Below are 18523 nucleotides of genomic sequence, written 5' to 3' on the forward strand. Positions count from 1 at the left end.
GCCAAGAACACACAATGGGAAAAAGAGTTTCTTCAACAAATGGTGTTTGGAATAAGTGCTTTTACCAACATGAAGAGGAATGAAATGGAATTCTTATCTCACACCATAATCAACTCAAAATGGACGAAAGACTTAAACCTAAGACCTGTAACTATAAAGTTACTGGAAGCTCTATAACATTCTTCTGGGCAATGATTTTTTGAACAGAACTCCAGAAGCATAGGCAACAAAAGCAAAACTAGACAAATGGGGTTGCATCAAACTGAAAAGCTCCTGCACAGGAAAAAACATAACCCATATATTGGGAGAAAATCTTTGCAAACCATGTAACTGATAAAGAGCCAATATCTAAAACATATAAGGAACTAAACTCTATTTATTTAGAAATAATTTCTTATTAATGTCTAATAATTTCTAATGATTTATTAATAAATCAATTCCATTTATTAAGAAATATAACTTTTTTAAATGGGCAAAAGATAAACAGATATTTCTCAAACACACAAATAGCTAACAGATACAAGAAATGCTCAACATCTCTAATTATCAAGGAAACACATATTAAAACCCAATCAGAGATCACCTGTTAACAATGGTTATGATCAAAATGACAAATAAGTGTTAGTGAGAATTTTGAGAAAACGGAACCCTTGTACACTCTTGGTGGGAATGTAAATTAGTACAGCCATTTTGGAAAATAGTATGAAGTTTCCTCAAAACACTAAAAAAACCAGAATTACCCTGTATTCCGGCAATCCCAATTCCGGACATGTATCCAAGGAACTGAAATCAGTATGTTGAAGAGATATTTGCACTCCCATGTTCATTTCAGCATTATTCACAGTAGCCAAGATAGGGAAGTAACCTAAGTTTCTGTCAATGAATGAATGGGTAAAGAAAATGTAGTATACATGCTGGAATACTATATAGCCTTAAAAAAGGAAGGAAATTCTGTCACTTGCAGTAACATAAGACAGAATTGAAGGACATTATGCTAAGTGAAATAAGCCAGGAAGAGAAAGAAATACTGTATGATCTCACTTATATGTAGAACCAAAAAAGTTAATCTCATAGAAACAATAGAAAGGTGGTTACAAGAGGCTGGGAAGTAAGGGAGGAATGGGGAAAGGGAAGATGTTGATCAAACAGTACTGAGTTTCAGTTAGACCACAGGAATACATTTTAGTGATCTATTGCATGGCATGGTGACCACAGTTAATAATAATGTATATTTCAAAATAGCTAACTTAGATTTTTAACATTTTCTCCACAAAAAAATGGTAAACTGGTGAAGTGATGGATATATTAGCTTGGTCAAATCTTTCTACATATACGCAGATGAAAACATCACATTGTATCCCATAAATATACACAATTATTTCCTGTCAATTAAAAATAAATGAGAAAGGCCGGGCGCAGTGCCTCACGCCTGTAATCCCAGCACTTTGGTTGGCCAAGGCGGGTGGATCACAAGGTCAGGAGATTGAGACCATCCTGGATAACATGGTGAAACCCTGTCTCCACTAAAAATACAAAAAATTGGCCGGGTGTGGTGGCGGGCGCCTGCGCCTGTAGTCCCAGCTACTTGGCAGGCTGAGGCAGGAGAATGGCATGAACCCGGGAAGCGGAGGTTGCAGTGAGCCGAGATCATGCCACTGCACTCCAGCCTGGGCAACGAGAGTGAAACTCTTGTCTCAATGAGAAAAAAAAAAAAGACCAAAATAAGAGATAGCTGAATTTCATGTACCCATACTGAAGAAAAAAAACAAAAACAAAAACAAAAAAAGATTTGGAACAAGAATTAGATTCAAATTTTACCTATTTGTACCACACCTCTGGGCTGACTCACCTGAAAGATGTGCAATGCTTACCTGTCTTGCAGTCGTCATTAGGACTAAATGAATAAATACAAGAAAACAACAAAACTCCAGTAGGTACTTGGTAAATGGCAGCTGTTAGATGTAGCCAGAATTCTTCATTAAAACTTTTTTCAATCTTTCTGTTAATCATTAAGTATTTACACAACATAAGGTAGAATACTGTATTTTCCTCTAGAGATCAGATTTTACAATACTTCAGTAGTAGAGCTGAATTGATTATGGTGGGTAAGGTGGCCCAGAATTCTCCACGATATTACTTTTACTATACCTTATTCTTTCCTGAACCATTTGTAAATAATCCCAAAGAGTTTCTATAAGCCTGTTACCAACTGAAAATTAATTACTCGGATGTCTACAGTGACAATCTTTAAGAATCGTGAGATTATATGTTTCCTGAAATTTCAAGACCCTATCTGTTCGGCCAACTTTACATTTTCTGTAGTACAGGGGTCTTTTTGTGGTTTTTGTTTTGCTTTGATTTTTTACTCTATAGAATCTTTCTGGTCACATATTTTCTAATAAAAAAATTGGCAATGTCACATATACTAGAACATTAAAAAAAAAAAAAAAATGCTTGATTAATGAGCATTAGTGTCCTTAAACATCCCAATAGAAAAAGAAGGTAGTCTTTTGATTACACATATCAAGTACATATATAGGAACACACAACTACTCATCTGAACATCATTAAATACAAAGTAATAAAGCATACCTTCAAAAAGCAACTAGAAATCATACTGGTCTTCAGCTTTAATGAAGTGGTTAGAAAAGTTTATTTTGTGCTTAGGATATTTTTCTAAGGCATCACAAGTTACACATCCAAACTCTTCAATGGTACAATATTTTAAATTCTAAAGGAGAGGGCTTTAAAGAAAACTTGTATATTACAATACTATAAATCTAATGGATTCACATAGCAACAGAGCCTAGAAAGAAGGGGACATTACAGAAATTGTCTACTACATAATGGTCAGTTGATTCATTGTTTGTGGTTTTCCCCCTTAAGGTGAAAACTATGTATTCTAGCTCTTCAAGGAGTAAAAATACACTAAAACGTTCCATCCTACTGACTTTTACCTGTGAAATCCCATACGATATTACCAGTCAGGAAAGAACACAGGATAATATGAAGTTTGTCTTTTAAAAAATATAAAAATGTTACTATTTTAAAACATCAAGCATTACAGGCTGTAAAATCAATTAAGAACTTTCTGTATATGAGGACAAAAATACATTTAAGACATATACAAGAAGATGCTTTTTCCTGAGTAGAATGCAAACTTTTATATTAAGCTTCTGTGAATTTTCAAAATGTAAAATACCAAGGCTTTTTCACATCAGACAAAAATCAGGAATGTTCACCTTCACATCCAAAAAGAAAAAAAAAAAACAATTTCAAGTTGAAGTTCAGCAAGAATGATGTAAAATCTGAAAAGAGTGGCCAAAATTTTAAATTACAACAGATTGTTCAATTTGATGGATCTCTCAGTAAACTTCAGTTTGAAACAACAAAAAAATACTGTTTACTAAAACATAAAAAATGTTTCCAGGAAATTATCATCCAATTTGAAAAATAAAAAAATATAACCCATAGTAAGTAAGAAAAATACAAGAGAAAATCAAATTTTGTTGGAATCAAGAGAATACCATGAACTTAAAAACTTCCTAAATCAGTAGCATATCCTGTATTACCATGTGTAGAAAACTGTAATTAATTAATGTAAGGTAGTTTTTATTAGTTGCATAACCTAAAAATACAAGGAAATTTTGGAAGATACCTTTAAAAAGACCACAAAATTGTCACTGAAATACACATTTCTTGAGACAATGGGCAAAGTTCCCATTTATGGGAAATATCTTCTTTTTTTCACACAGTGAAACCGAGAAAAATTATATCAAATGAGAAATATTTTTCTCTAAAATAATCTTCTTAAATACCTCAATAATGCAATACTTGGGAAATGTAAATTTTCAAAACTCAGACTTGAAACAGGTTATTATTAAACAAATATACATAAATCTTATTGCTTGGCACGATTTTTCAAAAATTAGAGAACTATTTAAACCATCATACTGTGCTTAAATCATATTTCAAACTTGTATACCTAGTGCTTTTATGTTCTGAATGTAGACTCTTCAATTTAATGACAATCTAGACTGAACCCTGCAATATACAAAAAAGTCACAGTTCACTTCAAACCAAACAAAATGATCAATCTTCTGTTTTTATCAAAATCATAATATTAAGATAACTATAAAATTTAACTAGGATTTATCTGTGGCCAATGATGGACCCAGAGAGCGTTGTCTTATGGCATTCTGTAGAAAGTCTTTGTTTGTTCCTTCTTTACTTTCAGCTTCTTCTTCTGAAACATCTTCATCTGCCTCTTGCTCCTCCTCCACTTTTTTCAAAGGTTGTGCAGGTTCTGATAATAATTTTTCTTAAAGACAAAGACCAAAAATGTATTTTTGTTGATGTAGTAGATTTGCTTTAGAGTAAAATCAAGATACAATGTCTCATACGCCCAAAAACTGCTTTGGCATAAATTTATCATGTTCGGATTTCCAAAAGGAAAAAGTTATTCAAGATAAGATGAAAAAAAACGTGAATATTATAAAAATAAAAATTGAGCCATTTTAGTTATCAAAGTCATTCTAATTACCCACCTATGTATAAACTGAACTGAAATTAATGAATCAGCATTAATGTTGTGAATATGGAAGTTGTAAAAAAATATATAGCATTAAAAAGAACTGGTTGGTCCAATGGTAGTAGGTTATCAGAACTTACTAATATTACTGTCACTAATGGTGATACACAACCCCCACTGCTAAATTTGACTGGCTTTAAAAAAAAACTATCTCATATTAATTTGCTATTAAACTTCTCGTCAACAAGTATACTAAAACTTAAACAGTATCCTTGTTTCCGTTCCCAGGGGAACAGAAATCACACATTTACAGTTGAAGGTTGTATTTCTGTCCATATCTTCTTCTGGTCTTATAAATGTGCTTCCCCTTACTCAACCCCCATATATATGATTTTATTACAATATAGTTACAAGAATAAAATGTACAAATCTTAAGTGTGCATCTCAATGAATAAATGCACACCCTTTCAATGTTTTATATGGCCAGCTGCTAGTTAACTTAAGCTTAGAGCACACTATGGTGAGATACAGGAGACAGAACTGGGTCAAAGAGCTTTACTCTGTTCAATGATCTCAGACTGCCCCCAATCCTAGGCAATCGAGAATGATGGGGCCAGGGAGGGGGGGCCTGCAAGGAAGGATTGGGTTAGTAAGGCAGAACAAACCATGGGGAAAAATTACCAGTAATGAACAATCTGTTGTTTAGTCTGCCTGGCATCCATCTTTATTTTGGGCTAACAGCCCCTTCCCTATGCCACACCCCAGGCAGTCCTGGTGAATACTGGTTTACAGTATTCACTGTAAACTAGTCAGGAGATGGAGACCATCCTAGCTAGAGAACCACTGTTCTCTACCAAGGGCGAGTTTTCCCCCTCCTCAAGGAACACTTAACAATGTCTAGAGATATTTTTTTTCACACCCCAGAAGGGCAGTGCTATCGGCAAGTAGAATGCTATTAAAGGCAGTCCATCACAACTAAGAATCATTTGGCCAAAAACAGTAATAGTGTCAAGGTTGAGAAACCCTGGTTTCCAAAAAGTGAGACCTTTACACAAGCGGAGTGCACCAGAATTTCTCCAAAAAATAGGTGGGTGTAGAAAAAAAAAATGAATTTCCTTCTTATTCTTAGATTGTGACTATGGTTTTCTCTAACCACCTTATGCTAGTGACTGGAAAGGGCCAAACTGATCCAGATGTCCTTGTGAGCAGAAAAAAACTAGAAAAATAATTTAAAAAAAAATTCTAAAAGCACTCAACTGAGGATTGAACAAGTCAAGGTGTGGAGAACTGAGTAACTCAGAAACAGCATCTTAACAACATCATTTGAGCCTTAAGGATCCAGTCAACCCTGACCTCAGACTTCATCACTACATAAACCAATAAATTCCAATTTTGCTTAACAGTAGATTGAGTTGGGTTTCCTTAGCAACCCTAGCAACTCAAAATCAAGACAAGCACACACATTGGAAAACAACTCAAATTATGTGTTCCATTATGGAAGGGGCATGACAATATCACTTTACAGTCTGGATTAATATCAGTTGTATTACTAAAGAAAAATATATTACACAATCATATGCATAGTGATTACTTAATGAATGCTTATGTTACCAGGATAATGTGAGCATTACATACCTATCTTCTAAGTGTCATAATGATCCAAAGGGGCAAATATAATTACTTTCATTTCACAAAGGAGGTTACATGCTCAGAGGGTAAAAAATGTCTGTCATACTGCTTTGCTATTAAGTGGTAGAGCTGGGATGCCCAATCAGATCTCTCTGGCTCAGAGACCATGCTTGCCTTCTTTTTGAATGATTTGGAAAGGCATTCAAAAAACCCTTTACTTTATACCTTTCAATCCCTCCAAATTAACAGATATTTAAAGGTAAAGATTTCTTTAGTGACTTTTACTGTGGATCATAATAGAGGACAGAAAAACTTAAGTAGCTTGACATTAATTAGCCAAGTCATTTTAAAAATTTCATTTCCAAGAAATGAATTCCCTTGTAACTTCCTAAAAGAGGTAGAGTATTATCTCTGTCATTTCCTTAGGTTCAGCTCTTTTAAAGTTTCTAAAATTGTGCCTATTCACTGACTTACCCTTCTTGTTTGAGAACACTTACCTCTTTGTGAACACCAGTTACGTGTTCCACAATATTGCACAGAAAGGATTCTATCAGAGTCAGTATTCTTTTAAAAAGTTTGTATGGTCAACACGAAAAGACAAGTTATTTCAGGCCCTGGGGCCTATTGATTTTCCTATTGGTAACCACTCTCTCTAAGACAGGGGTTCTCAAATAGTGGTCCTCAGACAAGCAACATCAACTTCACCTGGGAATTGTAAGAAATGGAAATTCTTGGCCCCAGTACAGAACTTCTGAGTCCAAAACCCAGGGTGGGGAATCAGCAATCTGTTTCAACAAGTTCTTCAGGCAAGTCTCAGACACTTTCAAGTTTGCTCTAAGTGATAAGATGACTCAGACTCCAACACCTACATCCTCAGAGAAATCAATCTATGCAGACTCCCAAAGTAAACTCTTGGAAGACGGGAGGACGAACTGGCAACAGTGGCAGTAGCAGCCTGCACAACACATGACTTAATAGGTACTTTGGTACATTTATGGGATCCAATGCTAGTTGCACACTTATCACCCTACAGATTTTCTGACGGCTATATGATTTATGTGAGGGTGAAGACAGAATATAAGAAAACGAAACATAATACAGATGCTCCTTGACTTATGATGATAAATCATCATAAGTTGAAAACATCATAAGTCAAAAAGGCATTTAATACAACTAACCTATCCTTACATAAGTTGAAATACATTAATACACCTAACCTAACCTAATCTGCCCAGCATCACAAAAGTACTCCATACCAGTAGCCCAGAATAGGTCAAAATTCAAAATTTAAAGTACGGTTTCTAGTGAACGCACATTCCTTTTGCACCATTGTAAAGTCAATTTTAAGTTGAATGATTGTAGTCAGGGACCATCTGTATAGCTACTTTTATATATCTATCTTTTGTATCTACTAAATTAAATCTTACATTTTATTCACAATTTAAAAGTTGGTAAGTAAACATTTTATATTCATTTCACTTCAAAAACCTTAAACCTAACAGTACATTTGTCTTTTAAGTAATCTATGCTTACGTTTTTTTCCTAGACGTCAGTGGCCCTTTTTGGATAAAATGATTCCATCCCCTATGCATGTCCTTTTTAGTATCAATGCAACTATCTAAGAAATGAAAAGATGACCTACCAGTATGAAAGGACAAGGTACACTATAAATGCAATCTCCATAGACTTCATTTCGGAAATTTTGATCTCAAGAAGCCCTAAGTTAAGAAAGATAACATGGCCGGGCGCCGTGGCTCACGCCTGTAATCCCAGCACTTTGGGAGGCCGAGGCGGGCAGATCACGAGGTCAGGAGATGGAGACCATCCTGGCTAACACAGTGAAACCCCGTCTCTACTAAAAATACAAAAAATTAGCCGGGCGTGGTGGTGGGCACCTGTAGTCCCAGCTACTTGGGAGGGCGAGGCAGGAGAATAGCTTGAACCTGGAAGGCAGAGGTTGCAGTGAGCCGAGATCGCGCCACGGCACTCCAGCCTGGGCAACAGAGCAAGACTCCGTCTCAAAAACAAACAAACAAACAAACAAAAGACATCATAAATGAAGGAATATCAGGCCACACGTCTGATTTAGTTAAAATCAGCTTTGTCACTTCTGTGTGACTGTGAACCTTAGTCTCCTCAAGTACAAAATGGGAGCAGTAACACCTATGCACTCTACTACAGAGTTGCTGAAGAGCAAACAAGGTAACAGATAAGTAAAAGTTCTTTAAGAACTGCAAATATAAATGCTTCCATTAACAGTACAATTATAAGACTGGTAAGTGCTTGTAATTATTTAAATTGTTCTGTAGTACAGTTCAGTGTCAGTGACATCCTAAATCAACTATAGGGATTGCTTTTCCCAATATCCTACCAGAAAAAACTTACAATTGGCTGGCATTCAAAGAATAATCTTCAAATGTGGCAGCCGGTATACTAATGAAAGACTTCAAGAGCAGAATATATTCCACTTATAAATTGACACCAAATAAATATTATTAAATAGCTACATGCTATATGCAATGTTAAAATTCCCCATAATATAAGAGTCAAGGAAATAACAATGTTCCAAAATCCACTGGGCTACATTGTTATATGAAATATACATCTCCTCTACCTTCCCTTATGCCATAGCTGATAAAGACCAACAATCCACAGTTAGAATTCTAAGCTGGAAGAGCAACCTGTGAAATGTGTGATTGTGATTACAGAAATGAATAGGACTATAGTGAATAAAAAATAAACATTTAAAAATATACTTACTTGAAGGGTATGGGTATGGCTGTGGTCTGCGCCTTTTTGAAGGACAAAGGCAATCTGCCACAAATATCATACACTGTAAAAATAAACATTGTAAGAAATCTGAATGTAGAATATATGCCACAGCTAATGTAACTATTTTAAATAATAACTTTTTAAATATCTTTCTTCCTAGCACTCCAAAAATGAAATACTTACGAGTCCTAATAACAGTCCGGAAAACAGAGTTGCTAAAGCAAAAACAGTGTATGATCCCCACACTGGCAACCCAAGGTCTTCAATAAAGTAGTTATGGCAAGTCTAAAATCAAAAGAAAAAAAAAAAAACTAAAAATCTGTTCATTTTTGTTAAAGTGATAGTGGTAAAAATGTTTAAGATAAAAATATTTTAGTCCATACCCTGATCCACATAGATAGCTGAAAGAGTGCTGACATACTACTCATCCTAAAAATAAAATAGATGATTAAAAAACTGAATAACATACACAGCTTTGTCTATACATACTATTTTCTACTCTATAATTTCCCCAATATGACAGATTTTATTGCTGTTAATCAAGACTAGTGATACATCACTGATTTCATGCCTGTAATAAGCCTTGTTCATGAAAACTGTTTCTAAATTGACACTACCATGTGGCAGCCTCATAAATAAAAATACTTGACAGTATTTTTTTTCCTTTTCTCACACTGTTTTGATGTTAATATTTTGTCTTTCATCTGATGATTTCTCCAATACACTGAGTAAAGGGTTACAAGTTCCATGAAACCAGTTGGAAGAGGCAACTCTTACTCACCCTTAAAAGCCTTCAAAGCATGACCAAAGGGAGGCTAAAGGAAGGACTGGAAACAATTGTCAAGCCAATTCTTTCCACTTAAGAACTATCCCTCTTTTTTACTGAAATTAATTAAAATTTACAAGAGCATTAGTTTGACATCTTTTAATGATATACAAAATTATTACATACGAAATAAATGCTAAGTCATCATATAAGCAAAAATTAGTATTTTACATAATTAAATGGCCAGTTTTAAAAAGGCATGCTTCAGAAATAAGAAAGGTCTGTGAGTTCCCAACTGTAGCTGCTTGAAATTAGACTTACACGCAACTACTTTCTTCTACTGGAGAAGGACAAGATTCATTTATGAGATGAGATTTCAGAGAACAAACATCAGTTATACTTTTAGTTCGACATAGAAAAGGTATTTTAATCATGTTGCTTCTGTTGTTTAAAAGCCAAGTGAGAAGAGAAACAAGGAATTGAAACATAAAGCACTGTATAGCCTCACTGTAGTCTGCAGTAATTTATTTCAGGAACGGTAGGATCCAAAATTGAGTTGGGCATGGTAGTTCAATGGATGAGTATTAACAGGGCTGATCTTTCTCCCTTCCCCAGAATCTAGTGCATTTTTCTCTTATGTGATTACTGTCCCAACTCCCTATCCTCCAAAGGTTAGTGTGGTGAGAGGGTAGGAAGAGACAGATGGCCACATAGGATCAGTCCATGGTGACCTCAGCAAAACTCACTATTCCCAGAGGTCTCTCACATGACCAGTTGAGGCCTTGTATTCCAACAGCAAAGCAGAAAGCATGCTTGCTACTTCCAATCCTTATCACTCCATTGCCAGTTGCTACGAGGAAATTCATCTACCCTCTAGATATCTATAAAGCTCAGTGCTTAGGCACGCTATTATGGTCACCGTTTATACACACTATTCATATAAGAAGTTATCAGACAGGTGGAATAACCAACCAAACATAATTCAATCGCTTGATATCAAGAGTTGAAGTTTATGTAATTTAGTTGGTATCAGCAATTTTTGACGGTCTCTATGGAGACAGAACATTAAAAAACAAATTGAAGTCTGGAGGTAGCATGAGTACAAGTTTAAGCCTACTCATTCAAATTATTACACTCGAGTGATAGCTTTACCCATTATGCTGAGAAGACTCCTAGGGGCATTTAGTTTTTGATGATACATATGACCAAATCTAGCAAGCTAAAATATTCCTGAAAAGGTGTACAACTTACTTCTATAAAATGCCTTCTCTAACTCAAGAAGCATGAAAATATGTTTGACTTAGAAGATCAAACTAAAAAGATCAAACATGTAGGCCGTGCACAGTGGCTCACGCCTGTAATCCCAGCATTCTGGGAGGCCGAGGTGGGCAGATCACGAGGTCAGGAGATCAAGACCATCCTAGCTAACATAGTGAAACCCCATCTCTACTAAAAATACAAAAAAATTAGCCAGGCACGGCGGTGGGCACCCGTAGTCCCAGCTACTCGGGAGGCTGAGGCAGGAGAATGGCGTGAACCCGGGAGGCAGAGCTTGCAGTGAGCCGAGATCGCGCCACTGCACTCCAGCCTAGGCGACAGAGTGAGACTCTGTCTCAAAAAAAAAAAAAAAAAAAAAAAAAAATCAAACATGTAATAAATGTGGATATACCTTAACCCTTAACAGCTCAAGAAACAAACTGAGTATGAATGCTTTACATAAAATATAATTATCTGTTCCAATTAATTATGAAATGGGTAAGAGAAAAAGCCCTCATACTTACAGAACAGAACCTGGACCAAACCATGATGAAACGGGCTCAATACTCTTCCACTCTTTATCACTTATAAAGTTTATGAAGTCCTTCTTAGTCCTTGGACCCTGATAGCGCCTAAATTCACCATCTTTACAACTAAAGAGAATCAGAATTAAATATTATCCAGCACTGAGAAATAATTTAATATTTATTTTGCTATTTTTTCACCTCACTTTACAGTCAATTCTAACATTCAAAAGCATTAGCAATGTACAAGTATTAATAGCAAATTATACTATTTACCTACTCATGACATTTTAGCCCCCAATTTAACAATGAGGTTACATTTTTTTAAATCATAAGCCTTAAAATGTGATTACTGTTATTCTTCCAAGTAATTAAACTATGAAATACAGTAAGTAGATAAATCTCAGAAAAGTACTTTTAAGCCTTATGTGTAATACACATATTAAAAGAATTATATAAAAATTATTGGAATAGTGCTTCGCACATAGTAATTATTAGCTGTTAAGCTGTAACTTAAAATTTTAAGGCATTTTTCTAGTACTTTTGGCTATAATAGCATCACCTCAGCCACCCTGCTTTAAATCACTGGAGGCATCTGGTACGATGCTTCCCTTCCTCTCATTTCAGTGACTATTTAGTCAGCTTTGCAGCCTTCCTTAGATCCACCTCCTCCTTCCCATTCCCAATGTAGAAAGTTCTGTCAGTCATAAATGTTCTCTTGGCTCCAAAATCTTTAAGTGCAAAAACTCATCAGCTCCCTACTAGGGACCTGTTAAGTAAGGGTTAAGGGACCCTTTATCCACCCAGAGGTAAAGACCACGGGGAAGCCCCCCATCCCAAAACACAAAGTTTTTGTGAAGTGTCATTTGAGCTATTCTTTGAAGCATAGGTTAAGATTTCGACAGGCAGGAAATAGGAGAAAGAACATGGTAAACAATTTTGACTAAAAGAAAAAGGGCAGGAAATTCCAAATAAGGTCATGGGGCACCAAGAAGTGAAAAGCAAAGGGAGAGACTGAAGGGGCATGTGGGGAAAAGGACTAAATGAGAAGGGCAGGACAGAAGCACTTATGGAGACAGCAAACAGAAATTTACACAGATGTAAAGGGAGTAGGGGTGAATTTTAAAAACATGAAAAAAAGAAAAAAGGGCAAAGAAAAGCAAGCTATAAACACAAGGAATTGTCAACTTATTTTCAGTACCTCCTGGTATTTAACCTACCAGCTACATGATGTTAGGGTACACAGCAGGTACACAGACTTGAGATTTCACACCCTCAATTTAGAAGATAAAGCCAAACTAACAGACCTGACACTGAAGACTACATAATCTTGCTCATTCTGATTTATCACCCAACTGTCACCTACTGCCCTACCCAAGGCTGTAAAACAGCACTTTCTTAGCTACTTTCTGGACATAACATGTTCCTGTTAATGACTGTTTATGAGATTGTCCTAAGAATAAAACGCTTATGCTCCACTCTTAAAATTCTACTTCCAAGGTTTCATTTAAACCCCATATTGTCTGGGAACCAATCCAGGTAACTGTGATTTCTCCTTTATCCAATTTCCTACAGGACTCACCACTACTTTGGACTCATAATGACTTAACACAATGAACAGGATCACACCATTTCACAAGAACATCACTTTCCTAAACAACTGTAAATCTTTGAGAACAGAGACTGTTTCACACATCACACTCAACTACCTAAAGGCACCTAGGATAACACTAAGCAAAACAAGCCCTCTAAAATACCTGCTGAATATAATGAGATTACCTCAGCTCTTCCAACATGATCCAAGCCAGAGGCCTACTACTTCTGATTACACTATAATGCATCCTTCTCCATAATTTAGAATCTTCAAATACTTACTGATAAATAGTAGGAAGAGCAGTTATGATAAACCGTCCACTCAGTCCTACAAATAAAGAACACACAGCAGGTTTTACATAGGCCAATCACTGACTACTTAAAAGGTGACTTTGAATTATTTAAATACATACTAATAGGAAAGAATATGAAATTATACCTAATAGTTGAGCTTTGTAATACATAATTTAAAAATGAATTATGTACTTAAAGCAACTTTAAAAAACACAATACTGCACATCATCTCAGTTAAAAAGTATGTAGGAGTACTGAATACATTTTTAAATAAATAAAAACACTTCACCATTTATATCACTGTCAAAATTAAGACTACTAGTAATAAGTCATGGGACAGCACAAGGTAATAGGGTCTTAGATCTAAAATCCAATGGAATTGCACTTGACATTCAACAAACAAAGGTAGTTTATGGTGCTGCTAAAAACAGAAAATACTATGAATCTTTCATGAGACAGGCAAAAATAATAGCAGCTAACATTTATTGTTAGCCATGTGTCAAACACTGATATTACAGAGAATTGACCTGTGCCTCAGTTTTCTTATCTGTGAAATGGGGACATTACATATTTCATGGGGTTGTATAAGGATTAAATAATAAACACAAGATACTTGGAAGACTGCTATAATATGCAAGCGATCAATAAATATTACTTATTATTACCATTTGAGATGGGGCAGCCAAGAACCCAAGGGTAGTGTGACTACCGAGAACGTTAAGATGAGGTTGGTCTGTGGAAGGAACCTCCTTAAGGGCAGGACCTGCCACTTGTCCAGGGACCAAGTCAGGAGTGCATTTGACCTCACAACCACAAGGGCTTTATATTTAGGAGCCCACATCCTCAAATCACAGGTACTAAATTTAAAACTCAATTTCAGAGATTCAGATCTTCTTTTGTCAGGGAACAGACCTTGACTCTAGAAAAACACTCAACCACATGCTCCTTATTCTGAAGGCTGGTATGGATGCAAATGTGGCTTGGCCAACGTTCACCTGAACCACAATGTTCTAGGAATTCTCAAAGGCATCTTACATACTAGTCTGGGGCCTGGGATGCAAAGAACAACAAATCAGAGGCAGTTATGTGGGCAAGAATAAAAAGAGGGTAATGTCTTCAAGAACCCTTAAAGCAACACATTCAAGGAATGAGGTGTATACACAACCAGGGAATCTCCATTTTGCAACCATTGCACACTGAGCCCCCAGCACGGAGGTGGACAAGTCAGGTTAACTAGCTGCAGACTGTTAGGTTTTCAAAACCTAAAGAAAGGTAGAATTAAGACTATGTAATGTAGAAAATAGGATAAATTTATCAACCCAAACAGCAAAGAAACAAAACTAACCAAAGACTTACAGTACCTGGCTGCTCTGTGACATCTACTTTCGCAACATTAACCTCAAGATCTTCTCCCCATTCAGCAAAACTTTCCCATTCCGGTTGAAGATTTTGACAAGCAGGGCACCACGGGGCATAACTAAGAAATACAGATAAAAAAAAAAAAAAAAAGTTAAGTACTTTAGTATGACCATTTATCTTGGGATAAAAAATTTAAATGTATAATTTATGAAGAATATTTCATATGAAAACACTGAAGATGACAAGGTGGTTAATTTTATGCAGATGAAAAACTTTTAAGGGTAGATGTAACAATCCAGAAATCAAGAATGATGAACTGATGATGCTAATCAAATAAAATTCTGAGAATAAGACACAGGATTTTTTCACATGCAAAACAGCTCTTTAAAAAACCTTTGCATTTCTCTATTAACGTGTGGCCACTAGAAAGCTCAAGACCAAAGTTAGAGCTTACCAATTTTAATAATTTACAATGCACAGTCACAAATGCAAGGCGTTGGAAAAACAGAAGTGTCCTGGGCTGTAGTGAATAAGAAAGCAGATATTCCATCTTAAGGTGGCAACCATTATTAAGTAGGATTGCCACAAAGGATGCTGGCACACTAAGGCTGGCTATTCATATTTAAAAGAAGATGGAGAGCTGCATTTTTATATGAGAATGTTACCTCAAAAAATAACCCACACACAAATACTAAGCAGGCCAAACAAAACTCTTGGCCAGTTAGGTCATCCTGTTTCCAAGACCTTGGATTTACAAATGCAAGCATATTAGCATTTAAATTACTCCTCTGGTATTATCTCCCGAGGATCTTATTTTCCCACTTTATTGTATTTTATCTTGTAATACACCACACGGTTGTTTCTTTTCTTTTTTTTTTTTTTTTAACAGAACCAGGAAGAATAAAGCCTAAAGCAGTTAAACACAAAACTAGTTTCTGTACTTCACATTTTCTTCATTTGTTTTATGAAAACCAAACTCTTAAAATAGACATTGTAGAACAAGACAAACTGGTAGTATAAAACGAAGTTCCTAACAATAAATCGTAGTACAATGAAAATATCTTCATGACAAAACTTCTGAGCAGAAATGGATTTACTGTAGATAATTCACTTGTAATTAGGAGGAGACTATTACTAAAACTACTAGAGTCCTTCTTTTTCAGGTTCGTTTTGTTGCTCAGTTGCTTTTTTATTTTTTGAAACAGGGTCTCACTTTGTTACCCAGGCTGGAAGGCAGTCGCGCGATCTGGGCTCACTGCAGCCTCAACCTCCCGGGCTCATGACATCCTTCTACCTCAGCTCAAGTAGCTGGGACTACAGATGGCTGCCCACACGCCCAGCTAATTTTTCGTATTTTTTTGTAGAGACTGGTTTTTGCCATGTTGCCCAGGCTGTCAGTTGCTTTCTAAAAACTTACTTTAGAATCTCTACTTAAGGAAAAAGAAAAACTACTACTCTATAGCATAATTTCAGATAGATGCTCCAAGGTGGATTTACCTCATACTCAATGTTGTGTTAGTCTTGTTCTCCTTAATACTACTTCTGATTGCTGTATTTATATAGTTGGACCATAATAATGAGTTAAAAAATATCCTTGAGTAATACTTGACTGTATTTTGCATATACACACACGATCACTATTGCTTAATATATTGCTTATAACACTATTTTACAGGCACGATCTAAAACAAGTTACTCATGATGATGACTGAAAAACAAAGTGTCATAGTTTCTCTCCCCTGAAGCTTTCAATGGTGCCTGAATGAAAATTCATTTCAGAGTTGCAGATTATATGCATACTATGAATATTTCCCTTTATCTTACCCTCCATATAAATGTTCTACTTTTTTTTTTTGAGATCGAGTCTCACTCTGTCGCCCAGGCTGGAGTGCAGTGGCGGGATCTTGGCTCACTGCAACCTCTGCCTCCCAGATTCCAGCGATTCTTCTGCCTCAGCCTCCCGAGTAGCTGGAACTACAGGCGCGTGCCACCATGCCCAGGTAATTTTTTGTATTTTTAGTACAAACGGCGTTTCACCATGTTAGCCAGGATAGTCTTGATCTCCTCACCTCGTGATCCACCTGCCTCGGCCTCCCAAAGTGCTGGGATTACAGGCGTGAGCCACCGCGCTGGCCAGTTTTGTTTTTTTTTAAAACACAGGACTTACTGATTTAGCCTTCTGGGTTCTCCCTTTGGGGATGTCACTTCCACTGGCCTCGTTAACTTGACAACCCTTGTTGTATTCGTGACACAAGAAAACACTCACATGAACCCTGTTGTCTTTTCATTTTTATTTATTTACTTATTTATTTTGCTACGTTGCCCAGGATCTCTTGAACCCCTGGGCTCAAGCCATCCTCATACCTCAGTCTCCTGAGTAGCGTATGCCAATTCCAGCTGAACCTTTTTAAAGAAGAAGGTGTTCTAACACAATTATTGTATGCCTACTCTGAAGACCCAGAGAAAGCCAGCACAGCAATATCTGCATAGGTTAAAGTATTTAGGTATCTTGTTACTCATTTGTAAAACGTGAAAAACACCTGTCATAGAGAATTTGCAGGGAATTAAATATGGTATGCGTGTAAAGGTGCTTAGTGGTGTCCAGCACAGTTAATACTCAGTAATCATGCTTTTACTATTATCAGTAATACTGCTAATATGTATAATACCACCATCAACAACAACTTAGCATCTAAAGCAAAGGCAGATACTTTATTTCCCACCGCTGCAGAATAGATATTATTAAATTGAAATCACCACACAAGATACATGATTTCGTTCGAGCAATAAATGATGACCTGGCGCTCTTGAGAGTGTATACATTAATACATTATCTTTAATGTAATACCATTTACAAAGACCTAGGAGTCACAACCCAAGGTATTCTCTACACTACAAAGACACCCACAGGAAAAATGAGATGAGGAGTGAAAAACAGAGAAAGCAAAAGAGGAGGAAAAAAGAGAAAACGAAAACTTAAAAATAAGCCATCTTGAACTCAGTATTTACATTAAAAAAGAAACGTACCTAATCCATTAAAAAAAAGCTTAAAAGCCCCAAATTCCAGCACCATAAAGAGACTATCTTTTAAGGACAGACGAAAGGAGAGGAGAGATTTTGCTCAATATTCTCTTCTGTAAAATGTGGTGAAAATAAGTGTAGAAGTCTGTGAAGAATCACTGTAACTACTTAGATACTAGTCAGACACCTCCCTCCCCGCGCCCCAATCGCATCCTCAAAGTCATGAAAAATGTCAGAATTCGTATTGGCGCTAACCCTTTGGGCGCACCACAGCTCCAGAAACGAAACGAGGGTGCACCCCAGAAGAAACTTAACATTCACGGGTAAGAGACAAGGGGGTGGGACCAAGCCGGCGGCAGATCCCAGGAGTTTGGGGAGCTGCAGAAGTCGGGGACGCTCGCTCCGCAACTTGGAGGCGCAGTCCTGGGGCGCCTGGGACCTGCATGAGGAACGTGCGGGGTGAAGTCGTGCGTCCAGGAACGGACGTAGGAACCCGGCCGCCCCGCACTCACAATTCTATCATCCAGTCTCCTTCCAGCAGTTCTCTCCAGTTCTCGTCCGTGATGACGCGAACGTTGCTCCGCCGCCCGTGCGTCCAGGGAGCACTCCAAAGCAACAGCACCAGGACTGCCAGGGGAACTGCAAGACTCCCGGAGGGCGCCATTTCCGCCGCTTGCCCACCTCACAGCGAGCGCAGGGGCCGCTCCTCCCGGTCGCAGCTCCCACTTCCGCCCTCGCGGACCGCTCAGCGCAAGCGCACGACGGTGCCGCGAGGAG

At 37.0% G+C, this 18523-nt stretch overlaps 1 protein-coding gene and 1 non-coding gene across 2 annotated transcripts; both read right to left on the bottom strand.

Moving 5' to 3' along the window:
• Positions 1–2606: 2606 nt before the first annotated feature.
• Positions 2607–18485, bottom strand: TMX1 (thioredoxin related transmembrane protein 1). The gene is made up of 8 exons (XM_032179864.3): positions 18259–18485; positions 14728–14843; positions 13355–13400; positions 11480–11608; positions 9316–9361; positions 9116–9217; positions 8921–8993; positions 2607–4321 (listed from the first exon to the last, which is right to left on the bottom strand). Exons 1-8 carry the CDS (start codon positions 18408–18410, stop codon positions 4146–4148), a joined length of 840 nt encoding a protein of 279 aa, XP_032035755.1. The 5' UTR covers positions 18411–18485; the 3' UTR covers positions 2607–4145.
• Positions 14475–14609, bottom strand: LOC116456410 (small nucleolar RNA SNORA70). Its single transcript, XR_004244643.1, has one exon. It is a non-coding gene; the product is annotated as a small nucleolar RNA SNORA70 (small nucleolar RNA).
• Positions 18486–18523: the final 38 nt, after the last annotated feature.

This window comes from Hylobates moloch, unplaced genomic scaffold (assembly GCF_009828535.3).
Source record: "Hylobates moloch isolate HMO894 unplaced genomic scaffold, HMol_V3 SCAFFOLD_16, whole genome shotgun sequence".
NCBI classification, from domain to species: Eukaryota; Metazoa; Chordata; class Mammalia; order Primates; family Hylobatidae; genus Hylobates; species Hylobates moloch.